The sequence below is a fragment of the Oncorhynchus tshawytscha genome, linkage group LG32 (genome assembly GCF_018296145.1).
Source record: "Oncorhynchus tshawytscha isolate Ot180627B linkage group LG32, Otsh_v2.0, whole genome shotgun sequence".
Classification (NCBI taxonomy): Eukaryota; Metazoa; Chordata; class Actinopteri; order Salmoniformes; family Salmonidae; genus Oncorhynchus; species Oncorhynchus tshawytscha.
The window spans coordinates 15,431,950-15,448,543 of NC_056460.1; the positions used below are offsets into that span (position 1 = coordinate 15,431,950).

Below are 16,594 nucleotides of genomic sequence, written 5' to 3' on the forward strand. Positions count from 1 at the left end.
ACTTCTGATTTCTACTGTATTTCCTGGTAGGAAAACAAAATAAAATATTACAAACACATTTTAGGGCGGGGGGGGGGGATCTCAGAATGATGCTTTTTATGTAAGCTAGGAGGAATAAAAAAGTGATGAATTTAGGCTTCCACAGTAGCGTTAGGCTAAAGGAAACATTTCATCGAGATTCTACAAGGAGACATTTGATGTTTGGTTTAATTGATAAAGAATTTTCAAAAGTCTACACATAGCAGTAATAACAAGAAGCAGACTGTACATCCTCATGACATATCTGACACATTATGTACAACAACTCAAGTAAGGTTCCACCCTTTGGGTACTCTAACAAAAAATACAGTTAACCACTCTGAAACCAAGGAGCAACAAAAGTGCCAATTTGGGAGTGTTTGATGTTGGATGCCAGGAATAATTTCCAACTAAGCCCTCCATCAAAATATGAATTATTATAAATGATCACACCACAAAAAGGACTTCAATTCTATCTTTAAACCACAGTCTAAATCTTAAAGGACAATCAGTCTCATCAGTCTAAATAGTCAATCAAAAATATCCATGCCACAGTGAATAGTGCTTTTTCCTCTTTTGAAATGTTCAAACTTTGCTGTAGTATACCGCCCATTCCCTCTTAGGCAAATCAGGAGCGTGACCGTTAGCATATCCATTTGGTCCTCCGCTGACTCCATGGACGTCTCCATTTGGTATGAGCCCTTCATGGGATTCTCCATCCGGCTGTTCCTTCCTCAGTGCCAGAGGCGGCTTACACGTGTGCCAATTCCACAGAACTTTATTCATATCGTCCTGGTCGTGGATCCCGAGAAGCTTGTCCTCGTCGCTCTTCTTCTTGTCATCATCATCATCATCGTCGCTATCGTCTTTGCTTGACCGGTGCTTGTGGAAGCTGCGCATGTCGCCGCTGATGCTCTCGAAGTACTGCTGGATGCAGACCTTGGCGAAGGTCTTGGCGTGCTCCTTGCACGTCTCGTCGAAGAGCTTGCGTTCGATGTCGACGTAGTGAGACCAGTATTTGGTCTTGAGGAAGGCAGCTTGGGTGAAGCAGGGTCGGATGGCTCGTATCAGGAAGGCTGCTAAGGTCATCAGCAGCAGGAATACCCAGCCAAACGCCTACAGGGAAACACGTGATGATAATACGTAAACAAAGACCTTGCTTTACCACTACAACTAACTTACTTTGAACCAATGGCCTGGTTTACACTTAGGTTGGACAACTGATGTACAATGGATTGAACACAACAGTTATTTTGAAAGAGATTGTCTGCACCTAAATGTGAACTAGGTGAATATGGAAACTACCAACGACAACTTACCTGGGATATACACTTGATATATCTCGATGCCGCTTCTCTCGATATCACCTCGGGCTGATTGAAGATATTCTTGCATGGAATCTTCGCTAACAATTTAACAATCTCCACTTCCGTCATTCCCTCAATGAGGGTCGAATTCCCAAACTGATGAATGTCCAAGTTGACGCTGAACGCACACAGGAAGCTCTTCCCGTCCATAAGAGTCACAGATATCCACACCATGGGCGCGATCAAGGACCGCTGCGTGATCGAAACGAACATGTAACGAAGGATCGTCGGATCCTTCACCCTCTTCCCCGTCGGCCTTTTCCACTCCTCAGCTAACATCGAAACATTGTTATTCAACACGAAACCTAGTAGGAAGAACCATATAGGTGGGATAACCAGCAGTCCAATCCCGTAGGCGTAGTTGTACTCCGGGATACAAGGGCAGCTAAACTCGAAGGCTGAGTAGAGCTGGGCACTAGCTAGGGCCATGATACCACAGATGCCATTCATGAAGGACTCCTGGTTGGATTGGAGGAACTGGAACATCATACGGAACTTATCCATCTTGAATGGTCTGCTGGTGGCGCCTTTTTTAAATGTACTGAGATCTGTAGAAAAAAAGATGGATCCAGTTGTTTGAAATCAATTTGATAGTGGTGCCTCTGAAGTCTTCAAATCGGTGGGAAAACACAGAGGCAGATGTTAGAATTCAACAACAACAAAACATGTGACGGGGCCCAAAATGTGAAAGGCACTCAGTCATTTGATGTTGGAGAAATCGTGTAGCCCTGTGTCTGTGTAAATTTGCAACTCATAAAATGTAGACAAAGAAGTAAATGAAGATGTTGTTTACAAGTAGTACTGACTAAACAATTGAATCAATCTCCCACTGCTTTATAATGAAACATCAATGGTTTGAGCGTCTGAAGAGCTCACAAATCATTCAAGAATGACTTGTTTTTATTGAACAACTGGTAAATCAATGTTCGGTTTCATTCCAGCAAGTCATAAATGGTTTGAGTGTCTGAAAAAGACTTAACAAAATAGACAGTCAGAAATCAATCATTAAGTAACTGAACAAAAAGGCCTACTTACGTCACAATGGGCTTTTCTCCTCTTCCAAGTATGCAGGTGGTGAAATAATCTCAAATGATGAAAGGGCAACAAATGGACGATCACAAATATTTCTTCAACTTCTCTTGATACACTCCAGCTTTGCCAAACCTCTTGGTATACTAACTTTCCTCTTTCTAGTATGCAGTCATTGATTAAATCAAGTTCAAGTTCAATGGGCTCAAATGATGATAAGGCTGAAAATGTATGGCAAATAGTTCTCCAGGTACTCTTGGAATATTGTTGATTCTGATGCTCACTCAACCCTTCAAGAACAGTCTATGGGGATGTGGAATGGTAGAAAGCAAAGGCAAGGTCACGTCATCTGCCATCAGCTAGGCCCCTCCCTGTGAAGGCACCTGCACTCCTTTCTCTGTTGTACTGATGTAACAGGTTTCCCATCTCCCCCTCTCCATTGTCCCAAGAGCAAACATGTTACAGGCCCTAAAAAACACTTGGGCTACAGGTACTGCTTTGCAGACGTTAGTCTGACATAAGACAGTCATGACTCATGACTTTCAAGAAGAGGTGAGAACCACCTCAAACTAGAGCAACTAATATTTATTGTATTGTTATTCTACTATATGTCGGTCTGTGAAATGCTTTTTTTTGGTCTACCATTATATGTGTATATTCATATAACAAGAGGAATGATACGTCTATTTGCAGTTGTCTGGACAGGATGAGGTGGTTTTCTGTCTCTAACCAGAGCGACACAGCTGAAATTCCCACAGCTGAGATGCAAAAATAGTTTCAGCCCATTCAAATGATCTGGGTTATTCTCTCTGAAATATTTGTTCACAGATGAATGAGTCACTGTTTCCACTTGGGAATCACAGTGATGTGACTGGTATCTCTGTATTTAACAATATTATATATACACCAAATCCATTACTTTATAATGAATTATGCCAGTACACATACTGCTGTCATCTTATATACCCTTAGTCACATGACTTTTATTTTACCTTTATTTTTAACTTGCAAAGTCAGTTAAGAACAAATTCTTATTTTCTAGGAACAGTGGGTTAAACTGCCTTGTTAAGGGGCAGAACAACAGATTTGTACCTTGTCAGCTTGGGGATTTGAACTTGCAACCTTTCAGTTACTAGACCTATGCTCTAACCACTAGGCTACCCTGCCACCTCGTAAACAATATTACATAAGGTTTAGGCATCCTCTGTCCTGCCTTCCTGTGTTGAGTCTTACCTATACAATAGTAATGGGCTTTACGTGGCATCCAACTGCACCTAGGAGAATGAGGCACAGCCGGACAAACCAGTCAAAGCTAGCTAATACCAGTTCATACCCCACACGACCATATAAAAGCAAGTCATTTTCCATACATTGTTAGCTTTTGTTTGAACAGCATTGTTAATGTGAGGGTATGATCAAAAACATGGAATATTCTATTATTTTACTCATGACATCACATAATGATATATTACTATTATCTGGTGTTGTCCTGCTATCCAGTCGTGTAAAGTACTTAAGTAGTTTTTTGGGGTATCTGTACTGTACTATTTATATTTTTGCCAATTTTTACTTTACTACTATCCTAAAGAAAATAATGTACTTTTTACACCATACATTTTCCCTGACACCCAAAAGTACTCATAACATTTTGACAGGAAAACGGTCCAATTTGCACACTTATCAAGAGAACATCCCTGGTCATCCATACTGCCTTTGATCTGACTCTCTAAACACAAATGCTTCATTTGTAAATTATGTCTGAGCATCCCTCTGGATATCCGCCAATAAAAATAAAAATGGTGCTGTCTGGTTAGCTTAATATAAGACATTTGAAATGGTTTATACTTTTACTTTTGATAAAGTACATTTACTTTTGATACTTATGTATATTTAAAACCAAATACTTACTACTCGAGTAGTATTTTACTGGGTGACTTCACTTTTACTTGAGTCATTTTCTATTAAAGTATCTTTACTTCTACTCAAGTATGATATTTGAGTACTTTTTCCACCACTGCCAGTAGCTTTAGATGTATATCAGTAGTAGAATCTTTCTGTACAGAAGGCAAAGGAATTTACTCAAACGAAGTTCAGTTTACTCTGAAAGACACAGAAGGATGTAGCAGACTGTGTCTTCTCCCTGGCTTTTTAAATTATGGTTGTAATAAAATAAAAATTAAAAGATACAACGATAACAGCGAATAACAATAAAAAGGACAATAGGCTAAACATGGTAACAATAACATGCTACAACCATTACGTCTCACTCAGAATAGCTACTGTGACGATAAGGCAGGAAGAACATTCGGTTTTAGAATACTGTAGTGCAGATTGTATAGCCACGTGTTCTACTGTGCACGTTCTGTATGCACGAATGTGCATTGGTAATTGAGCGTGTCATGTTGACGTTAGCCAGTTGTCTGGTTTTTCCACAGCTAGAAGGTTTGCTCGCATGCGCATCGCACAGACTTCGATCTGTGCCCGAGTAGGAGCGCCTAGACATATACTGGTGATAACACAGGCGGAAGGACAAATCTAGTGAATGCCAGTATCGTCATGTGAATTCCCATCATCATACCTGTATCATCTGCAGTGCCTGACTTGGGCAGGAGCTCACTGGACTACTGGCACCTCACATTTTCTACTGCTTGAGCTCCTGTTCCTATCGTATCCTACCTGAGATACGTCTATAGTTGGCTCTGCTTCCTCATGTACAAGGTCAAAAGTACATACAAAGTGAAAGGTCTGTGAGGCAGTAGAGAAACACGTTTAGCTGAACCTACACCACTCCAGGTTTAAACAAACGCATGGGGAGCTATGCCTAACACACATGCAGGTTCTTAAAGTTTGGGTTGAGTGGATATTATAGTATTATTTTCTCCTTCAACATTAGTCAAAACCTCAGACTATCTTTTAAGCCAGGTCAAAGAGTACACAGGGTAACACAGTGAAATATACAAACAGAAACAGGTTTTGGTGCAGGGTCAAGGGAATCACTACCTAAACTAATTCAATTTCAAATCAAGATGCATCAAATATATTCTCGAACAACTGAGTCAGTGAAACACTAAAAGGCCACAAGGCAATTTCCCCTTACCTGCACCTTTCCCCCATGCGGCCATACCTTTTTAAGAAAGAGACACTATTTAAAGAAACAGTCAACCACTGAAATTAAATCAAACTGTATTTGTCTCATGCGCTGAATACAACAGGTGTAGGTAGACCTTACAGTGAAATGCATACCTACAAGCCCTTAACCAACAATGCAGTTAAGAAAAATACCTAAATAAATAAGAAATAAAGTAACAAATAATTAAAGAGCAGCAGTAAAATAACAATAGTGAGGCTATATACAGGGTGTACCGGTACAGTCAATGTGCGGGGGCACATTGAGGTAATATGTACACGTGGGTTAAAGTGACTTATGCATAGATAATAACAGAAAGTAGCAGCAGTGTAAAAAGGGGGGGGGGGGCAATGCAAGTAGTCTGGGTAGCCATTTGATTAAATGTTCAGTAGTCTTATGGCTTGGAGGTAGAAGCTGTTTAGAAGCTTCTTGGAACTAGATTTGGCACTCCGGTACCGCTTGTTGTGCGGTAGCAGAGAGAATAGTCTATGACTAGGGTGGCTGGTGTCTTTGACAATTTTTAGGGCCTTCCTCTGACAACGCCTGGTATAGAGGTCCTGGATGGCAGGAAGCTTGGACCATGTTAGTTTGTTGGTGATGTGGACACCAAGGAACTTGAAGCTCTCAACCTGCTTCACACAGCCCCGTCGATGAGAATGGGGGCGTGCTCGGTCCTCCTTTTCCTGTAGTCCACAATCATCTCTTTAGTCTTGATCACGTTGAGGGAGAGGTTGTTGTCCTGGCACCACATGACCAGGTCTCTGACCTCCTCCCTATATGCTGTCTCGTCGTTGCTGGTGATCAGACCTACCGCTGTTGTGTCATCCGCAAACTTAATGATGGTGTTGGAGTCATGCCTGGTCATATGCAGTCATGAGTGAACAGGGGGTACAGGAGGGGACTGAGCACGTAACTTCTTCTTTAAGAGGCATTTGGATGATCCAGAAGAAGATTGGGAGAATGTCATATGGTCAGATGAAACCAAAATATAACTTTTTGGTAAAAACTCAACTCGTCGTGTTTGGAGGACAAAGAATGCTGAGTTGCATCCAAAGAACACCATACCTACTGTGAAGCATGGGCTATTATATAAACAGCATTATGGTAATGTGGCCATACCATCTCCCATGAGCTTCCTAAGTTGGGACAAACGCACCAGTTCGTAGCTGGATTCTTCACCGATATTTTACACTTTTTCTGGACATGAAATTTGTTCGTAACCTGAAGTTCTGTGAGGTGGAAGGATTTCCTTTGTCCTCTGTGAAAGTTTACCCTCTCTCGAATACTGTATGGCCATGAGGCAGGGTCTTCCTTAGGAATTTACGACCTCACTCTGCCCACAGCAGTCTGGATGTAGAAGCAGTGAGCGGGGGATGGTGCTCGCTGTACTCAAAGAGGGCAACGTCATGACACATTCAATTAGCAAGGTAGAAGCATTCATAAGAATCCATGTGACAAGTTGAACCATTCTACCTTGCAGTGAATGCCAAGTCAAAGTCTTCAGGTTTTACTGTAAAAATTATATTACATAGGATTTTTTTCCTACCAATGTACACAATCTACTCCACAATCTATTTCCAAAGTGAAAGAACAATTCTAAAACATTTTCCAAATTTTGGGATTTAAAAGCAAACTCATTATTTATTTAGATATCTCCCCTTTTGTGCAAATACTTTGCCGCCAACGGATAATATATGTATATAAAAATAGTGTTGACACTAGCATATAAAAGCATGCTGATGTCATTGACATTGAGATAACGAGTCAGATCTGCCTCTGTGTGCCATTATATTTTCAATTTTTGTGGTGGCATCATGTTATGTGTACGCTTGCCACCGGCAGGGGCTGGGGAGTTTGTCAGGATCAAAAGAAATATGAAAGGATCAAAACCCAGGTAAAAAAGTTAGAGGAATACACACCTCAGTCTTCTTAAAACCCTTGGATAGAGTTGTATCTTTCAGTGGGGAAATTACACTATTTTCTATGCAAAAGACACACCAGAATAGCTTTCCAAGAGGTGTTGAGTGTTCCAGCCTCAGTCCTGACTTACATTTCAGAGACAAGGTATGAATATTGCTGTCCATCAATGAATTACAACTCAATTTACTGAGCTGGAGCAATTTTGACAAAAACAATGGATAAATGTTGCCCTAAGACAGCTTTTCCCAAACTCGGTCCTGGGGACCCCAAGGGGTGCACATTTTGGGTTTTGTCTTAGCATTACACAGCTGATTCAAATGATCAACTGATCATCAAGCTTTGATTATTTGAAGCAGCTGTGTAGCGCTAGTGCAAAAACCCAAACGTGCACCCCTAGTTTGGGAAACACTGCCCTAGGAGTTGTTTAAAGTTGGTAGAATCTTATTCAAAACAATTCACAGCTGTAATGGCTGCCAAAAGTGCTTGGGGTGTTAAAAAAGAAGATATATATATATATATAATTATTTGGAAAATGTTCTGTAATTCAATTTGAAAATGTGGCGTAGGTTGTGTAGATTGCAAAATGTGAATCCTTTCACAAGCGACTGTATGTACAGTACCTCTATATTTGTCCCCGCTGTGTTGTGTCTGATGACTCTGATTCTTATCTGAACAGTACAGGAAGTGTGTGCTATCCGGTTTGCTCTGTGTATTGCAGAGGAAAGTGTCACATAGCCACAGCACATGGGCAGGGTACTCACTCAGGAAATAAGTCAACTTACAACTGCATCTAAAATAGGAAGAGATAGCAGTGTTGCTGTGCAAGGATCTCTTTTTCGTTTCCTCCTCTACGGTACGTCCATAACGACCATTGCCGAGTACAACTAAATGTACAACTAGACTACTTATTCCAGTCAGGTAAGTGTTATTATTGCAACTTTTATTTTGATTGAGAAATAATGCTGTTTTTTTATCAAAAGTTAGATGCTTTTGAGCCAACAAGGAAGTCCCCATCTCGGTCTCTCATCCACTCACTGTTCTTTATGCTTAGCATTGTCGTTTCTCAACTGATATGATACATAGTTATGGATTTCTGCTAAATCGGAATTTCACAGAACCTACCTGCACCTTTGATTTCATTGCACACACTGATGCACCCATCGAAGGTTTGGTATAATTTATCATACTGTGTGTTAAAATCTCATATTGGACTTCACAGGCGTTTTGAATGAGAAGGATGGGAAAATAGATATATATCAACATGGATATCATCGAATAGAAACCACTTTTTTCATATGTCTTATTCTACTCCACAGAGACAACGTTAAGGATGCAAGACACCATTCTTCGGGTGTTTGTGCTGGCAGTTAGTCTGCTGTATCCCATCCCCAGAGAGGACAGAACAGGACAGGTTCAGGAGCAGGATGATCACATAATGGGCATGCAGGAGCGTGAAGATTTGCTGCTGAGGGAGAGGGTAAAGCTAGAACAGGAAGTGTCACCACTGGTAACCCAAGAGGAAGGGCCCATCGACCAAAAACCCTTACAACTTGAAGTACAACAGGTCGATCAAATTGACCAGAACCATTATCAAAAGGGCTTGGAAGAGACTCTCATCAAACAGAAACATTCTCAAGAGAACAAAAAGAAAGATGAAGAGAAAGAGGGATCTCACATTGACCATAAGCTTTCACAAGTACACCAAGATGTACCTAAGACAGAGCAAAACCAATCACCAGAGGACAAGGAACAGTCTACCGTTGACCTCAGCCTATCATTAACCCTTTCACAAGTACACCAAGATGTACCTAAGACAGAGCAAAACCAATCACCAGAGGACAAGGAACAGTCTACCGTTGACCTCAGCCTATCATTAACCCTTTCCTAAGAAGGAAAACCAATCACCAAGGACAAGAACAGCAGCATGCCTATCATTAACCCTTTCACAAGGACACAGAGGCATTTCACAATGACAAGAAGCTGTACCACTTGGACAAGGACATGACGAATGTCAATCAACAGTGGCCACAAGAGGTCCAGACTGGTAGTTGCAATAGTGACCAACAGACATCACCAGAGCGTCAGGAAGAGTCTCAGGTCGACCAGCAGCAATCTAAAACAGACCAGGAAGCAGAACAGGAGGTGCCACCTATCTTCAGTACATCATCAGAGGGGAACCAGCAAGAGCATCTCACAGACCAGCCGTCTAACACACATCAGGAAGTAAAAGTACCACCCAGCCTCAGAAAGTCAGACGACCAGCAACATCTCACAGAACAATATAACACAAACCAGGAAGAGACACAGATTCTCAGCGAACCATCAAAGGATGACCAGCAGCAGGAGCATGTCACTAATATCATAGACTCGGAGAGCGACTACACCTGGTACCTATGGAACACATACTCCCTCATCTCTTTTGTTCATTTCTCCATTAAATTCTTCAGAAGACGTTCACAGAAGAAGCCCCATCCAGGAGAGATCATTCAGGAGGATATGGAAGACATCTCTGTTGTGAAAAACCTTTCGGCTGACGTTTCGCTACCGGACCATGATACACTCAACCGCTTTTACGACAAATGTGTCAAAGTCTCACCCAATGAGAGCTGGAGGGTGACTGAGTTTGTGGAGGGTTTTGCTAATGACCTATTAGAAGCCATGAGGAGCATGAGTGATGTGGAGGTTGGCATGGTGATTGAAGACTTTGTGGTGGAGAGCAGGATCAGTTCCCTTGTGTGTGACATCATAGTCCCCATTGCCCCGTTAGAGCCATACAGTTTCCAGTTTCAACTCTGGTGTAACCAGGCTATTGATGATATGCCACCTGAAATGGAGGGCTGTGGTAGAGTCAAAATGGTGGATGGTGGTGTGAACCAAAATGGCTGCCCATGTCGCACAGCTGCCATAGGGGATGATGATATGCTATGCCTGCTGTGTTGTGACAATGAGAAAGTCAAAGTGGTGAAAGTCACTGATGTATTGGATAATGCTCTTTGCTCAAAACACACCCCTTACCTGGCCAAAACCCAGGTTACCAAATGGTTCCAGACCACGATTAGAAAAGCTTGGGGACAGATATCCCACAAATATGAATTTGAGCTGACATTTCGCAATATGGACGACCCAGGAGCTCTGATGGTTCGATTCAGATCAGGGAAGGTGATAGCCTTCGATATGGCTCCCGTGGTGAAACTCAAAGACACCGAAGCTTATTTCACCATTTCTCCTTCCACCCCACCTAGGACCAACTCATTGGACACATACTGGAGCCTCTCGTTGACAACTTACGAGGACCACTTCCTGAAGTATCTGACCAATCACCTGCCTGAAAACTCCTGCCACATTCACTGCCTTGGAATTGTAGCGTTCCTTCACAAAAAGCAAACGGGCCTCACAGGCAGAAGTATCCTGACAGATCATCACTTCAAAACAGTGTTAATTCACTTGCTTTTGAGTAAAGAGCCTTCTGACTGGTACCCTGAACACTTGGGTAGCAGGTTACGTGATGCATTGAGCTTCCTAGAAAATAGCCTTCAGGGCAGGAAGTTGCTTCACAGCTGTATTGGAAAGCCTCTGGTTCCAAGTGAGATTGGACTCCCTGCTGTATTTAGTGATGCAGAGCCTGTAAACCTCTTCCGCCCTCTTGGGGTACAAAATGGCAGCTACACCATGACTGTAAACCACTTGCAAGAGATGCTCAGGAACTCATCCATGCTGATACAGGAGTATTTGCCAAAGCCAAAGGAATGCAATGGTCTGGACAAAACTTCAACTGGTATAGAGTGAACAATTTAAGGTTCATACTGGACAATTAACTGTAAAGATGACAAATCTACAATGACATGAGGAAACACACTTAAGTGATTTCATGTTATTAAAATTCAACTGAAAAGTTCCACCCCACCACCCAGACCCAAATAAATGCTTATTTGAAAGTTACCTGAAATACTTCAGAATTTTTTCCAAATGTGGGCCAAAACTACATTTAAGTAATTTCCTATAACCCAATTGAAAAAGTAAAAATATTTCTAAATACTAAACAGACCTGGGGTGAACTGCGTGGTAGTATATACACTGAACACAAGTTAGATCATAAATCAGTAAATTGAAATACATTAGGCCCCAAGCTACATATTGCACAGGACTGAGCAGGAGCACAGCCATGGTGGGCCTTCCCACACCCACCAACTTGAGAGCTAGGCAACAATGAGTTTCCCCCCACAAGAGGGCTTCATTACACAGTACTCCAGTTATCAGTTGTCTGAGTGGCTGGTCTCCAATGACCCTACAGATGAAGAAGCTGGATGTGAAGGTCCCGGGCTGGTATAGTCACTCATGGTCTGCAGTTGTGAGGCCAGTTAGACAATGCCCAGTGTTCTAAAAATGTGCGGTAGTTTATGGTAGTGAAATTAACAAAATTCTGGCAAACGCTCTGGACACAATTTAGACATTGGTCGTGTGAACACTGCATATTTATGAGTGTTTTGTTCCCATCACAAGGTCCACCTGTGTGATGATCATGCCATTTAATCAGCTTCTCTATTTGCCACACCTGCCAGGGTGATAGATTATCTTAGCAAAGGAGAAATGCCCAAACACGGATTTCAACAAATGTGAAAACTTGAACTAAGCTTTGTACGTACGGAACATTTCTGGGTTCTTTCATTTCAGCTCATGAAATTAAGTTTACATGTTGGATTAAGACATTTGGGGATTTTAAAATTACATAACAATAACTTCCAAATGCATTCCAATATTCAACTACTTCAAATAAATCACCAAATATGTCTGAAAGTCAATTTGAACCCAGTTCTGCCTGGACCTCTGCAACCATTTTGAATGAACTCAATACACATGATGGTTTAAAAAGTTTATTTTATCAAAATAATTGTCCACTGCTCATCAAACCCTCCCAACAGCACCTGAAACCACGAGGGAAAACACTATTATTTTCAGAAATGTTCTTATATTAACATGAAACATTCTTAAGAATTAAGCAGAGGGACTGAGTACCTTCAGTAGCTCCGTCGTTGAAGGTTTCCATGCTCCATGTTTTATTTTTAGCGTGGTCGTCATGGGCCATAGACATAAAATGACTGGTCACAGTTTGTGCGTGAGCTATGAGAGAGTTATCAGATCAGTATTGCATTTTCCAGAGATTAGTCAAACAAACCATAAAGTAAAATATACAATGGTGGTATGAATGCCCGGGTTAAGTCCTCAAAAATGGCTTCCCATTCCCTAATGTGCTCAGATGAAAGGGTTGGTGACAATGAGACAAGACATTACTGGTCATGAACCGGGCCTATATGCTCACCGGAGGGTTGTAGAGAAGGAGAAGGACAAGAACCGACACAGCATGAGCAAACCGCAGCGTCACCACACAGTTCCACCCACCTAGGACAATCACAGCAAATATTAGTTAACCCTCATAGCAAGGAGTCCCTCAGAACTCAAGTCAATCACTCAGGTGAACCTACTTTTTAGTCTTTGTGTCATAGTTGCAGGACTTGGAACTTGGAGTTGGAGTGACAGTTCCCGTAGTTATTTCACAGTGCAAGTGGAGTTTCTGGAAGAAAAGAAAAGTATGTTCTCTTTAAGGTGCATTACTGTAGGTATGAAAGCAAACCATCATGATTAGTTGATTGGAGATTCACACATGAATCAGACCTGATTGTCCAGGCCCTGGAAGATGAAAGCTCCGACAGTGAACCTCAAAGCATTGTTGGTTGTGTGTGACAGGAACTTTGACTGGACAGTATTCTTGCCATCCACCATGCATCTAGTGAAGAGAAGATTATGTACTTAAAATCTAATCCCTCCAATTTGGGACAAGGTTCACTCGCTGGTTCTTATTCTCGCCTTGTATACCAGGGACTGAGTTACAAAATACACTAGGGCTGTGTTACACAGGCAGACAGTTCTGATTTCTCTTGGTTGAGGTTTAACAGCCGTTGGCATCCAATATATTGCGTTACCACCCCCAACTGAATTATAGATCCATTACACTGCGATACAAAATGGGAACCAAAAACACTGAATATTACCCTATTTTAACCTCATCTGAGCCTTCCCCAGGCCTACGGGCTGAGAGGACAGGACACTACCATGCTACACGTGTCCCCGCCACCTTACTGAAGCACATGCAACTCAATGGCCTATCCCTCTGTGCTGTCGGACATCCCATTCACAGGAATCCTCTGATTTGCTCACCCTTGACTCATTCTCTACTTCACTCCCTCAGCACTACTCTGACTAGCCACCGAACACTTGAGCCCCAGCAACATGTGCACCCTACAGTTGACCACTATCCAATGACACTACACAACCCTCTATCCCATGCCCTTCCGCACACTTCCACATCTTGGAATCTCCCTCCTACACACTGTGACATGACCATAAATGTTGCAGCTGAAACGGCAGTGGATTCACCACAAAAGCTCCAACAGGATAACTGATACATCCTAACGTGATCTTGTCAGGTAAAGGCTGACTCAACTCAAAAGGACTGACAGTGACACACCGTGTCGCCACCGGGTCTGCGTCGCACCAAACTTCACAGGAATCGTTAACTTCCATTGCGCCACTTCTACACTTAACACTACCCCAGAACACACTACCCCAGAACACACTACCCCAGAACACACTACCCCCAATGGTGCGCAAAGACTATACAGAGCGCCTGCTTCCTCTGATCTAAAGAAACACAATCACAAGGCCACTTCACCTACTCAAAAGCACACCCTCTTTCCCACCCATGGATCAGCCAAAAGACCTGGTTCCATCCTCTTAAAATTAAAATAAAAATAAAAAAATCTGTCCCACTGGACCAAAATGCATCTTTATCATAACCATGCCCTCAACACAAGGCTCATGCTCCACAAACCTTTACCCCTTCAATTTCACCTCCATAACTCGAACTGGCATCTGGCCCACTTTCAACGTGACAGTCTCCCTCAACTAGCCTACCTGGTTAAATAAAGGTCACTTTCCCTGTTATTGCTAGAGTCAAATTCAAAACCCATCCTCTACCACCATTTGTCTTTAAAACCTTTCCTTCCAATCCTCTTCCCTTAACCAATTACCCAACTCCTGAAAATTCTCCATTTTCCCCAAACTGAAATGTCTTCAGGCTTTGGAAGACATGCTAAGCTCTGTACTCCCACTGCAAACTTCAATTTGACCAATCAGATAAGTTCTGAAAAAGACATGTGACTGGTCTTTCAACCAATTAGTGGACAAAATAGAGTTAGACTGCCTGTGTAAACTGCCCAGCTGTGGAATCTAGCCAATTAAGAAATTAACCACCAGGAACAAGATAAATTGTAGTTCTATTACAAAGAGGTTTTACCCATAGTTGTCGACCACAGTGTATTTGAGAGTGGAGTTGGGGCTAGCAGTCACGTAACAGTTGTTAATATACACCCGCCGATGCAAAGAAATAGTGGGAACTTTGGCCTCAAAGTACATTGGTTGTCCAATGATATAGGTTGCATTTCCAGCGAGCTTGTTCCATGATTCTGAAGAGAAAGAATAGAGTTCAGGTTTTTTAACAATACTGCAAGTGTATTCTGATTTGGGTGACATCTGTCAAGTCAACTCACCATCATAAGATGTGAGGGTGACGCCAACCTTTGATTTAAGGACCTTGAAGACTTTTCCCGACAAACGAGGATGAAAGCCAAACTTGTAAGAGTGGTGGATCCTGCAGAAAATGGCCATTAGTGCAGTCAGACACTCAATAATATCCAGACTAGCATACTACCTAGTATGGAGCCATGTATAGGATATGCTAGTGTGGACATTGGAACGTAGCCACCAAAATGTGAAATCATGATGAAGTGGTGGTTCACCGATTGTAGCGGCATTCGATGTGAACTGAGAATGGCAACTCCCTCACAATACCGCCTATGGCCTCTGGCTCGTACTTCAGCACGTTGGAGTAGGAAATATAGTCAGCGGTACACTGGAATAGGAGGGGGAAAAAAAACCCTCTAAAAACCACCAATACATCTGAACATACTCAATCACTACAGCCATGGAAATACAATCCCTTCAGACAGTCGCAATTTGACTGGATCACTCATGGCATACATTTGATGTCTGAGTGACAGGGGATTGTATTGGTAGCCAACCTTTCTATGGAAGTTACAGCTTTTGATGTTGTAGAGCATGTAGTAGTGTTCCGCGGTGGATTTGTTGACTTTGCATTTGTGGAGTTTGAGGTACTTGCAGGCGTCGGGGTTGGTGAAGGCGTCCTTTCTGATTCTCACATAAATCCTGTCGAGGTGGCACAGGACCTCAACCTTCTTAGAGTGAACTGGAGGAGTGGTGGGCGGAGAGGCGGTGGGCAGCAGGATGTGCTTGACTGAGAGGGGCAGCGGCCTGAACTTCCCTTCAGGCTTGAAGACATTCGCTTGGTCCTCAGAAGCACGAATAGGGATGTATACTGGTAGCTTCAGATAGTCTGGCTTACGAGAATGCTCCAACATGGGAGTGGCCACGATTTGGGAACGAGGTTTGACCTTGGGTTCAGAGTCGTCATCAAACCTAAATCGCTCCTTCTCATCCCACAGAACTTCAGTGTCATTCCCATCATCAACAGCTAAAGGGAAGCCCTTACCTGACAAACCATACGCAGAGGAGTAACTCAGGAGCAAAAGCACCAATATCACCACCATCTTGCCCTTCACCACCAAATCTCTCTCTCTCAACTAATCCAGAACAGTGGCAAAGTGTATGAGAGAACCACCATTTGCTTGTGTGTTTTATATACTAGCTACAGCACCCAAGTAATTGCAACACCTGATGCTGACTTTAATCAGTAGCAGAATCAACCAATCAGCAGTCACCAGAGCCCAGTTTTTCAAAAGTTATATGATCATAATTTCATTTTAAAGCAGCCATAAATTGCCTTCTGACGGGGAATGGAAGTTTATTATGTTCAACAGGGAGGGGAAATTGAAAGTAAGATTCACAATAAAAGGTTTTATTGTTGAAACCTTTCTAGCCTGTCTATCTATGGGTGACAGGGTTGACATTATGTTTGACCCACTGACGTTTCCACCACAAAATGGGCCAAAAGAGTAGAACCAGCCCACCTGCTTTTATACTATAGTTTGACTATAAGTTT

At 42.3% G+C, this 16,594-nt stretch overlaps 3 protein-coding genes across 4 annotated transcripts; 1 reads left to right on the forward strand and 2 right to left on the reverse strand.

Annotated features, from left to right (window-relative positions):
• Positions 1–116: 116 nt before the first annotated feature.
• LOC112230137 (calcium homeostasis modulator protein 1) lies at positions 117–3,400 on the reverse strand. Of its 2 annotated transcripts, XM_024396335.2 has the most exons (3): positions 2,421–3,400; positions 1,338–1,933; positions 117–1,134 (listed from the first exon to the last, which is right to left on the reverse strand). In XM_024396335.2, the coding sequence occupies exons 2-3, from the start codon at positions 1,887–1,889 to the stop codon at positions 604–606; spliced, it is 1,083 nt and encodes a 360-aa protein (XP_024252103.1). In that variant the 5' UTR covers positions 1,890–1,933; positions 2,421–3,400; the 3' UTR covers positions 117–603. The 2 variants fall into 2 exon arrangements, with proteins under 2 accessions (XP_024252103.1, XP_024252104.1); XM_024396336.2 differs by lacking the exon at positions 2,421–3,400 and having other exon boundaries at positions 1,338–2,414.
• Positions 3,401–9,416: 6,016 nt separating this feature from the next.
• On the forward strand, positions 9,417–11,400 carry LOC121841615 (inositol 1,4,5-trisphosphate receptor-interacting protein-like). The gene has a single exon (XM_042310884.1). The coding sequence runs from the start codon at positions 9,463–9,465 to the stop codon at positions 11,245–11,247; it is 1,785 nt and encodes a 594-aa protein (XP_042166818.1). The 5' UTR covers positions 9,417–9,462; the 3' UTR covers positions 11,248–11,400.
• Positions 11,401–12,316: 916 nt separating this feature from the next.
• Positions 12,317–16,213, reverse strand: LOC112230136 (zona pellucida sperm-binding protein 3-like). Its single transcript, XM_024396334.2, has 9 exons — positions 15,597–16,213; positions 15,315–15,427; positions 15,066–15,166; positions 14,813–14,981; positions 13,132–13,243; positions 12,942–13,030; positions 12,779–12,858; positions 12,475–12,579; positions 12,317–12,383 (listed from the first exon to the last, which is right to left on the reverse strand). The coding sequence occupies exons 1-9, from the start codon at positions 16,140–16,142 to the stop codon at positions 12,364–12,366; spliced, it is 1,335 nt and encodes a 444-aa protein (XP_024252102.2). The 5' UTR covers positions 16,143–16,213; the 3' UTR covers positions 12,317–12,363.
• Positions 16,214–16,594: the final 381 nt, after the last annotated feature.